The sequence below is a fragment of the Nanorana parkeri genome, unplaced genomic scaffold (assembly GCF_000935625.1).
Source record: "Nanorana parkeri isolate BGI_ZX_2015 unplaced genomic scaffold, ASM93562v1 scaffold1361, whole genome shotgun sequence".
In the NCBI taxonomy this organism is placed as follows: Eukaryota; Metazoa; Chordata; class Amphibia; order Anura; family Dicroglossidae; genus Nanorana; species Nanorana parkeri.
Window position 1 is genome coordinate 44,079 of NW_017307629.1, and position 11,706 is coordinate 55,784.

The 11,706-nt window shown below is 42.5% G+C and overlaps 1 protein-coding gene across 1 annotated transcript in view; it reads left to right on the plus strand.

The window, feature by feature from the left end:
* GAD1 (glutamate decarboxylase 1) overlaps positions 1-11,706 on the plus strand; it is a 65,697-nt gene that overhangs the window by 4,618 nt on the left and 49,373 nt on the right. Inside the window, exon 2 of the mRNA XM_018569580.1 lies at positions 1,185-1,247. Within this exon, the coding sequence (XP_018425082.1) occupies positions 1,185-1,247 (63 nt within the window). The remainder of the gene's footprint in view (positions 1-1,184; positions 1,248-11,706) is intronic.

Here is an 11,706-nt window from a genome sequence, read left to right on the forward strand (position 1 = left end):
GGATCTGCATCACATAAATAAGAAAGGGGTGAGGAGAGGGGATAAAGGGAAGTGAAGTGTGAGGCCAGATAGAAAGAGGAGAGAATGCAGGTAGGGGAATCAGAGAGACAGAGAGAGGAGGGGTGGGAGAGGAAAGGGAAAGTGAAAGAAACAAGGGGAGACGGGGAGAGGTGGGGGGTGGGGGAAGAGAGAGATGGGTAGTAGGCCAGGGAAAAAGGGGTGAGGAGAGAGGTAAGTGTGAGAGTGAGAAAGAGTTGTGGGGCGCAGAGAGGAAGAGGAGTGGGTGAGGGAGAAATAATATAGAGATAAGAGAGAAATGGGGTGGGAGGTGGATGGAAGAGAGAGGAAGGGGAAAGAAAGGTTGGAGAAGAGGCAGTAAAAAGAGATAAGTAGAGGAAGAAAGGGAGAGCAAGAGAAAGGGAAGGGGGTAAATAAAGGGGTGGGGGACAGAAGAAAGGGAGAGAAAAAGAAGGGGAGACAGCGAAAGGGGGGGAGGCAGAAGAAAGGAAATGGAGTGGGAGAGAGAACGAGGAAGGGGGGAAGAAAGGAAGAAGGGGAAGGAAATAGAGGCAGGGGTGGGAACGGTGCAGAGGGAGAAGAAGGAAGAGAGAGAGAGAGAGAAAGGGAGAAGGTGAAAGGAAGAGAGTGGGAGATGAAGGAGGGAAAGAAGGGGACATATAAAAAAGGAGAAAGGGGAGAGAGAACGGAGGAAGTGAGAGACAAAGAAGAAATAGAGGGGGGAGAAAGGCAACGGACGGAGCTGAAAGTGATAGAGAGGCAGGGGAAGAAGAAAGGAAGAAAGAGGAAGAAGAAGAGTAGGAGAAAGGTGGCAGAAAGGATGAAAGGGAGGGAGTAGAAGTAGAGGGATCTGAGATGGGAAAAGATGACAAAGAAAGAGTGGGTGGTCAAAGGCAAGAAGGGAGGGAAAGTAAAGCGAATTTTATATATTTTTCATGCATCCATACTACAGAACAACTAGAAGGCTATACTGGGATTTGTAGTTTCCCAGCACTCCTAATTACCAGGTGCTGTTAGGTCATATAGCCCGACATTTCATTGCCAGTCCATTTTCACCGAGATATTTAACTGTATGGTGAAGCGATTTAACAAGAACAATGTATGTTACAAAGCTGTCAAACAGTCTTGTGTTGAGTGTTGTCTTATACATTGTATTCTGTTTACAGCTTATGACACTTGGTGTGGGGTGGCTCACGGGTGTACGAAAAAGCTGGGACTAAAGATTTGCGGTAGGTTCAAATTGTTTTTTTTTTACCACCAACAGCCTGATGTGTAAATCTTAACTTGCCAAATAAATGATTCAGGGGCCATGTCTATTTAAAAGAGAGAAAGCAGGTAGAATAATGATTTGTGCGATGTGACACAAGTAAAGCCTGAGCTAAGCCATTACATCATCTTATTTATTGTAATAAATCAAATTCATTAAATATATTTTCCACTTTAAACTTACCGACAAGCTTTGCCAGGGACCTGCAATGGTCAGGACGCCCTCTAGTGGATGCAGAAAGAGTGGGCTAGCCATGTCATATACGACCGGAATATGATCTCAAACAAAAAGGCTTTCTCAATTGTTTTTCATGTATAAAATTGGCATTTAATTGCTCTGTCATGTGCAGATTTATTTTTCTTTATCTTTTTTTGTGTTACAAATACTTATCTGCACAGAATATAGATATAATTTTTTCTACCACAGAGGGGCTTGGATTATTTATTTTTCTTGTGGCTTAATGCAATTTGTTAAGGTCCGAGCTGAATGGTAATGACAAAGGAATACACAAAACTACTATTACTTACTAGTCCCCAAGACTTCTCAATGATCAGGCCTTAAAAGAAAGGAGTTTCCCTTAGCTCACAGTTGGATTCCATGTGTCATTTCTCTAATGCAGGTTACATGCTAGAAATGAGATCTGATTGGTTGCAATGGGCAACAGGCCGACTTTCTAGTGACTTTATTTTTCACAAATCCCTACTGTCTACAGGACGTGCATTATATATATATACACTGTATATATATTATATGCCAAATCATTGATAATTATTTTATCTATTCAGATCATGCAAAATAATAATGGCCATCAGCCAGTGTTCTAAGACACACCCTGCAAAGGAATATTTATTAATATTGGATTTAACAAAATGACCACAAAAGTGAACAATTTTAATTCCTGTTTCGTTTTCCATAAACTGAAACCTGATTTGTATGACCAGAAACTCAGCGTTGGTGCTCCTCTTCTCTGACGTTTTAATAAATCAGTCCAAATGAGTAAAAACATTTTCCTCCAATTACAAGTGATGATTTGTTCTGAAACCCTTACATGCATACTTGATATAGTCATATAAAAATAACGAATTTGATCCTTTGCAACTAGATTACTTATTCTACTTGCCATTAAAACTAATCAGTTGCCACAGGCAAAAACTTTTTATTTACATCCCCTTCCATTGTCTTCCCTCTCATGAATTATGCTGGCAGCCTTTAATTTGTTTTGTACAAAGTCTGCTCAGTTTAGACATATGTTAAAAAAAGTAACAAAACTGTCACCATTTAGTGACTTCATTCAAAAAGCTAACACGCCAGGATCATGATCCTTATGTCTGAAAAATATCGTTTTTATGGGCTAAAATAAAGATCATTATCCTTGTGCTAAAGCTTTATTCATATGCCCTAAAGTTAACTATATTAACTAATTAATGTTGCCGATTGAATATAGATAACACCCTTGTTTAAATGATAAAACATGGTATTTAAGGTACTGTGGTGATTGAAGATGTAAAAGGAAAATATTGAAACATTTGAAACACTAAAATTAAATGAATATATTATATATATATATAGATGTCTATATATATAGATGTCTATATATATAGATATCTATATATATATATATATAGACATCTACAGTGTATATATATACACACACACAGACACATTTATTTTTTCAATCCAAGCTACGAATGACATTTAAAGATGACCGTATTCGTTGATGGAGATCCAACAGCACTTCATTATGGCACTTAATTACATGGTGCTAATCATCCGTGTAATGCAGGCGTGGTACAGCAATCTGGGACTTGGCACAGGTTATCACTGACAATGGCTCGGAGACCCCAGTGGGATTGTGGCTGCGATGGGAGCTGTCCGATCATGGAGTGCTGAAAATTTCTCCAGCTTATCTCACTACAAAAAAGCGATCCCCGGGGAGGAAAGATTAATGACAAACACATTAGAGAGCCAGCAGTCAGACCTGCATGGGAGAGATAGCCTTTCCATAGGACCCCATGAACCCATTCCCATTCAGACATTTCTTCCTCTCACATATTCTGATATCTGCTTGTATGTTCAGTTGCCACAATCAATTATTCCTTATCTTTTTTATAGCACTGCAAGTCAGAGTTACAAAATATATCACATACATATTATCTGGCAAACACAGTATTTATATTCTGTGCTGTTCCAATAGGATAAGATTTGGGGAAGGGGATGTCAATTTAACATAGAGGCAAGAGATCCTGCAAGGAGTTATTGTTGGAAAGGTGGATGTGCTCTATATATAGAATCTGGGATGGATTTAATGGGCCATTTTGCTATTAATGCTCACAATATGTCTGGAGGGGAATGGGAGGTGGGGAGGCTGTCTCTGATTTTTGTAATTTACTAAGGCAAATTGAGCTGGTACAGCAAGGCACCAGTGCATTTATCTCCTGCTGCTGCAACCCATGTGTTGTGGAAGGCCACACCCTCTGACGCAGGAGCTGCCTAGTGTTTTAAAGAATCATCGCACCCAATTTCAATTTTTGGTAGATGCAAGAGTGGTAAACCAACTGATACTTTTTTATATCTCTCAAGAACTCTGTTGGTGACATATCTCAGTTTGAGTACACATCTACTGTGGCCATTATGAGGAGTTAGATTTTTTTTTAATTTAATACAAAATTCCAAGGCTGCCAGTAACAAAGTTATATATAATGCCACAGAAAGTTTACTATTGGAGTGCCCAAGGCATAAAAAAGCCAGGAGTTGAAAAAAAAGTCAGTCCCCCAGGCTTTACTTATGACTAAAATATCACTTTTGTGTGTGGATTGACCTATTAATGGTGCACTCTTTAGTGCTATGAACACTGCCCTAGAGGGTAGCTCCTGTCACAGATGCAAAGCTGGAAATTGAATTTAAAATAAACATATTGTAATCATAAGGGGTCCATCCACCTACAACTGATATTTCCATTTAGGGGAAGCTATCATATTTAATCACCTGCTAGATTTGCTATCTCATTTGGGGACTTTCATCTACAACCACCTACTGTGATCATTACAAAGTGATTTCAGTCTTTGTGGGATATTTCGTTTATTTCATTCACAGAGAATACAGCAAGAGGACTGAGACTGCCCCATTATAAATGTGTAAAATCCAGCATAGAGATTGTACTGCTGTTGCAGCCATGAAAGATATAAAAGTCATTGATTGATATATGTGAACAACTATAACATCCCAATCCCTACACTTGGAATCCCAAATCTGCTCACCTCTGTTTTTTACACATTGGGAGGAAACCAATTTTGTATGTAGGGTATTTATTGGTTAATTCAATTGTAAATTAGGCAAAGAGTAAGTATTCTTGTTTGAATACTGAAATGCAGATGGGTTCAGTCTGCAGATAATTTTACAATCTATAAATCACAATTCTTGAATTGCATTATTCTGATGGATCTGCATGCAAATATATACTTGTAAATGAAAAAACAGTGAACTGACAAATTCTTCTGATTGAGTTGACACTGATGGTGGAAGTCATCCAGTGATCTCTTCAAACTCATTGATAATAAACAGAGACAAAGTCCATATGCAGGCAATAGTGCTTGTTGTAGGGACCCCATCTTGTTTCTAGGCTGATTTGAAGGAAAATAGGCTGAATTCAGCTATTCTGCACACTGTTAGTATGCATGCAATGTTATGAACGAGTAACTGTTTAGAATATGAATGTGTATATAAGGCCTTGTTCACACGAGTGTCCTGCGTCTGCATCACCCTGCAATCCAGAATAATGGAGATCACATCATTCTTACTGTATGTCCATTGACATCAAGGCAACATGGTGCAGTGTGAATATTTAAAAGGTTCATGTGCCTTTTGGTGCTACATAGTGCATGGCCCCATAGACTTTAATGAAAGTGCATGAAAAACACATGTACATGGATTTTAGCACATTGTTGAGGCATTTTTGGTGCATTTTAATGCATGAAGAAGAACTCTCGACTTCCCCCACACTGCAAGAGTTAAAGGAGAACTATGGGGTCAGTGTTTTTCCCCATAGCTCTCTTTAGGGTAACGGGAGGACACAAACTAGCGTCCTCCCGTTACCCTAAGCTCAGTATACCGCGAGCTACAGCTCGCGGTATACTGAGACGCCGCAGCCGGAGCGGATCCCGACGTAGATGACGGGATCCGCCCAGCTGCGTGAGTGACAGCTGGCTCTGCCTGTCTAGAGGCAGAGCCAGCTGTACCCGCCCCCTCCCCCGTCCGTTCCGCCAGTCATCGCTGGCAGATCGGAGCGGGGAGAGGGGAATCCAGCCCTCCCCCTGTCACGGCAGAGAGCCGTGACAGGATCGAGAGGTGAGCGAACCTGGTATGTGTTCGCTCACCTCCCGATCTACTGAGACGACCTGTGACAGTCTCATTGTCACAGGTCGGCTAGAACTATGAGGTGAGTGGAAATCACTCATCTCATAGTTCTCCTTTAAGTGCTCATTTCGGTCTAGGGGCTGGAATAAAGCAGGTATACTTACCTGATCCCAGCTCCCATGGCAGTCAGTGCTCATCTCTCTCCGCCTTCCACTCTGGCTGTGGAATGTCCCTTAGCATCCTCAAGTCTAATGCAGGTCAGTGGACCTGCAAAAGACGTGATGACGGCACCAGTCCTTAGAGCACCGGAGCCTATGGGAGAAGAGACTGCCTGAGAATTGGAAAGGTGGACCAAAGGTAGTAAAACCATAAACACCTCAGTGCTGTAAAAAGCAGATTCTGTGGTCCAGGTCACATGTTCTGAGGCAGGAATGCTAGGCCATGTGACCCCTAGTAGCTCTGTATTGTGGGATCCAAGATCGGCAGAAACTTAATTCACTTTTACTGAAGACCGCTGAAGTCAGTACATGATGCCGCACCTCCAGGACATGTAACCCAAGACTGGAAAACCAGAGAACTTGCTTTCTATCAGGGATGCACCAATACCAATACTAGTATCGATATCAGTGCCGATTCCGAGTATTTGGGCAAGTACTCGTACTCGCCCAAATGCTCCGATGCCTAGCACGAGTACTTCCGGTATCAGGAAGCCGGGCAGCGCGTCATTACACGCTGCCCGGTTTCGCGATTGACCGGAAGCTGGCCTCGTGAGGTAAGGTTACCTTACCTTAGTATGTGTAGCCTGTCATCCCCCGGGGCCTCTCCAGCGAGAATGCGGCCTTCGTCCGGTACCCAGCCCGAGCCGTCCAATCAGGAAGCCGGGCGCCGTCTAATGACGCGACGCCCTGCTTTCTGATTGGCCGGGAAACTGGCTTCATGCTCCCTCGTCATCTCATGACAAGAGAGCATGGAGCCGGCCTCCCGGCCAATCAGAAAGCAGGGCGTCGCGTCATTACACGGCGCCCGGCTTCCTGATTGGCCGGCTAGACGGCTCCGGCTGGGTACCGGACGAAGGCCGCGTTCTCGCTGGAGAGGCCCCGGGGGATGACAGGCTGCACATACTAAGGTAAGAGGGGACTTTCTTGTTAATCGGGAAGCCGGGTGGCGACTCTTTACACGCTGCCCGGCTTCCCGGCTAATCAGGAAGCCAGGTGGCGAGTCATTACACGCCACCTGGCTTCCTGAATGGGACTTCCGTTACTCGGTAATTGGTATCGGCGAGTACCGAAAAAAAATTATCGGTACTCGTACTCGGTACCAAAATACCGGTATCGGTGCATCCCTACTTTCTATAGTTTTAGGGTATGTGTTTTGTAACGTTACCAGCCCTTGCCTGCCTCTCTAATGTCCAGGGAATCTATCTAAGAAGAGCTAGCTCTACAGTTTTGGCCAACAGTAGTAAATTAAATAGTTTGACCTGAAATAGTTATAAAAGGCTACACTTGTATCTGTGTAGTGATGGTGAGTTTTTGCCCAAAGCAACCAATCAGGTTTCATTGTTTATCTTATGGGACAATGAAGCAAGAATTCTGGTTGACCATTATGGGCAACAGCTCCCATGTTGTGCTCCTATTTGTTTCTTTAATGGATCAGCTCCAATGACTCCATCATCCCTTGAATAAAACAGTGTATTCATGGCTTAGGTCCAGTTAAACAGTTGTGCGGCTTTATGGACTCCACAACTGTTTAACTGGACCTAAGCCATCATAAAACTGTTTTATTCTAGTTATGATGGAGTAATTGGGGCTGGTTCATGAAAGAAAAAAGGAGCACACCATTGGAGGCCCCAGTTACTTAGGAAGCAAAGATACATTGGATTTCCTAAAAACATGCTTATGATCACGTGTTGAGTCCTTCCTTGCACCATTGCCTGTACGTTTTATAGGTGTAAGAAATCAGAGACATTGTCTCCCTTGATATACTAAACATGAAGTTCCCTTTTACCCATAAGAAATATACAGTTTCTACAGTGACTATGTACCATGCTGCTTTAAGATTAATTTTTGCTTACACAAAGTATCTCATACATCTGCCAGGAGGTATTAAAATGTCTGGTTATCGAGACAAATACACAAGCTCGGTCTTGGCATCAGACTTGGTGCCAAGTCCTTGATGTGACAAATTTGGATAAGGAACAAGACAATGGATTTTTGTCTGAAACAAAAATTCACACTTATCACCCGTATTCAAGGCAGAGAACAGCACGTAGGATAAAATCTTGCCTGCTATCAGTATGGACTGACATCTGAGTTAGCACAGGGTCCTGTATGCACATCACAGCCACTAATTTGGAAAAGATTAAAATCGTTTGAAGTTTTTATTCTTTCTTACATATGTAGCTGTCATTGTAATGGAATACTACAAGAAAATAAAACCTGACTAGAATGTAGCCAGAGTAGTTCGATTTAATTCAACTGTTTTGTGTTTAGGCCTCTTGTTATCAGTGCAAGACCTAGAGCTCTAAATACAGGGCAATCCTGCCAGGATGGTACCTAAAAACTATGCACATTGTAGATACAAAAGACACCAATTAATGCAGCTAGGTATTCTTTAATAAATCATTATAGGCAGTTAAAAAAAAATACAGCTAATGTAGCTACTGGGATCTTATTGGTATCTGTCTTCCTCATTCTCCTATAGAGCAATACTCAGATTGGGAAAGGGGGCAGGACTGAGAGCCAGTCAGCTGTGCTGCATGCAAATATGCTGACAAGGAACATACTGGTAGAAGGAGAAAGCAGAGTGAGCAAAAAGATGACATCATCAGTGTTCTGTTGCACTTTCAATAGTAGAAAGCTGTGATGATGATGATGAGGGAGTGTAGAGAGAGGACATCGCTGTATTCCTAAACAGTAAGTGGTAGTCTCCACCTGGCAGTGCTGTGTGATGCTGCCACGTTAATTTCAGAACTGGAATTCAGAAAAACAAATCCTTTGGCAAGTAAAACAGCTAGCTTATAGGTATTTCATATGTATTTAGCTTTGAGCCTGTAATTCAGCTTTAAGTGGTATGAGTCTGGGAGCAACTACTGTAATATAATTAGGGCTGTGGAAATTAACGATTTATTTCTCGAATTGATCTTATTGATCGATTAAACATTTTTTGATCGCTAATGAAAACACTCACCTCTTCGCCAGCTTCCGGGAGTCCCGTCGGAGATCCGGTGACGTCACGGACATCGATGTCACCCGACTCCTCCCTCAAGTGGCTCCGTCGGCTAACGAAGTGAAGGGGGGAGGAGTCCGGTGACGTCGATGTCGGTGACGTCGATGTCCGTGACGTCACCGTACTCCTCCCCCCTTCCCTTCGTTAGCCTACGGAGCCACTTGGGCCGGTGAGTTTGCCCAAGAAACTTTCTGCACGAGCACCAGCCAAGGCATTGGCCTATACACATACAGCACAGCAATGAAGTAATAAAATGAACTAGAATCACACTAATCCAGCACGTTATTATTCTGAGTTGCCCCACTCAAGCGGCGGCCATATTGAGTGGGGCACGTGAGATTAATAACGTGCTGGATTAGTGTGATCCTATTTCATTTTATTACTTCATTGCTGTGCTGTATGTGTGTAGGCCAATGTAGTTGGATCTGTATGTGCGTTATAATTAATCAAAATGAAATCGATTAAAAAACATTTTGATTAATCGAACACAAAATGTTTTAATCAGTAACAGCCCTAAATATAATCATTAAAGGAGAACTATGAGATGAGTGATTTCCACTCACCTCATAGTTCTAGCCGACCTGTGACAATGAGACTGTCACAGGTCGGCTCAGTAGATCGGGAGGTGAGCGAACACATAGCAGGTTCGCTCACCTCTCGATCCTGTCACTGCTCTCTGCTGTGACAGGGGGAGGGGATGGATTCCCCTCTCCCGGCTCTGATCTGCCAGCGCTGACTGGCGGAACGGACGGGGGAGGGGGCGGGTACAGCTGGCTCTGCCTCTAGATAGGCAGAGCCAGCTGTCACTCACGCAGCTGGGTGGATCCCGTCATCTACGTCGGGATCCGCTCCGGCTGCGGCGTCTCAGTATACCGCGAGCTGTAGCTCCCTATATACTGAGCTTAGGGTAACGGGAGGACGCTAGTTTGTGTCCTCCCGTTACCCTAAGGAGAACTATGGGGAAAAACACTGACCCCCTAGTTCTCCTTTAAGAGGAGCATGATTACATCAAGGAGAGGAGTGAGATGACATTGTTGCTCCCTTTTTTATGAGACCTCTGCTTGCTACATTTTTTATGGGACCTCTGCTTGCTACCTTTTTTATGAGACCTCTGCTTGCTTTTTTCTTATGGGACCTCTACTTGCTACCTTTTTCATGAGACCTCTGCTTGCTACCTTTTTTATGAGACCTCTGCTTGCTACCTTTTTTATGTGACCTCTGCTTCCTACCTTTTTTATGTGACCTCTGCTTGCTACCTTTTTTATGGGACCTCTGCTTGCTACCTTTTTTAGGAGACCTCTGCTTACTTTTCTTTTCACGGGACCCCTGCTTGCTACCTTTTTTATGGGACCTCTGCTTGCTACCTTTTTTATGGGACCTCTGCTTGCTACCTTTTTTATGGAACCTCTGCTTGCTACCTTTTTTATGGGACCTCTGCTTGATACCTTTTTTATGAGACCTCTGCTTGCTACTTTTTGATGGGGCCTCTGATTGCTATTTTTTTATGGTACCTCTGATTGCTCCCTTTTTTATGGGACCTCTGCTTGCTACCTTTTTCATGGGATCTCTGCTTGCTACCTTTTTCATGGGATCTCAGCTTGCTACCTTTTTTATGGTACCTTTGCTTGCTATTGACAAGCAAGCTTTTGAACTACAGTAACAATGCTTATGGTTTCTACATAATTCTGTGTTGATGAACAGATTCCGTTACTTTATTAAATCGTCCTCATGGTCTGATGACTACTTTTATTTTCACCTTATCATTGTCAGATCACTTAGCAAACGGTAGCTGTAGATGTTGTATGGTTATTTTCCATTCTGCCCATATATGGGGCCACATATGGCTACCTCTAGATTACAATTCATACCCTGGGCCAGTTGGGGAAAATGCAATTTTCATGGTGATACTTTTCTTCTCCCTGAGATAATCAGTAGATAGACTAGGTGGTTGTTCTACTTAGTGCATGGAAAGCATACTCCAGATATACAAATGGTCAAGTCTATAGAAATACCTGTAGAAAGAAAATGGTAGCTTGATGGTAAAACTGGGTCTGCACATCCAACCACCATCTTCTCATGTGCCTAATATAAGGGGGAACAGTGATGTTATTGTGCTGCCTTCTTGATTCCAGAAGGTAAAGGAACCTGCGGGTATGGTTTATGAGAGCTATTATTGGTGTCCAAATAGCTGAAAAGAAGGACAGGCATAACTTGATGCAGAAGGTGTTCATTCAAAAACAGGTCAAATATAAAGCTCCCATATCCCATTCCTAATAAGTTCCTTTTAAATGCTGCCAACAGATAGAGATCATAGAATGTATTTTATTGAGCACAAGTGATTAAATCATTGTTGCTGGAATTGTATTAACTGTAACTGTGTGCACTGAGGAAAATCCTCGAACATGACCTGTTGGGAAATATGGAAATGATAAACACACGTTAAAAAATGGCCATTCTCTGTCTGAAGCCCAGTGAATGTCCCGGGCGGTATGTAGAAAATATAGTAGGAGAGGAGGAAAGGCTGCTACAAAACCAGCCAGGTTACACAGTGAAAACAGCCTTTTGAATAGTGGAATATGATTTGTTAATGCCGTATATACACTATATATCAGTGCTAATAATGCCGTGCTAGAGAGGAATTTTATTCTGCAGATTAATGACACACAAGCCAGTAATAACATTGACTTTTGGATTAACATATGGATCAATGGTCTTTTCTTCTTATCAGTGGCTTGCTCTGGTTTTGTCCTGTTCACAAAGAGAGAAGCAGAACAGAGGTCATCTAAGTACGCAGTGTCTATGTAAATTAGTCTTTAAGGACAATTAAAAGCAACTTCTCTAAG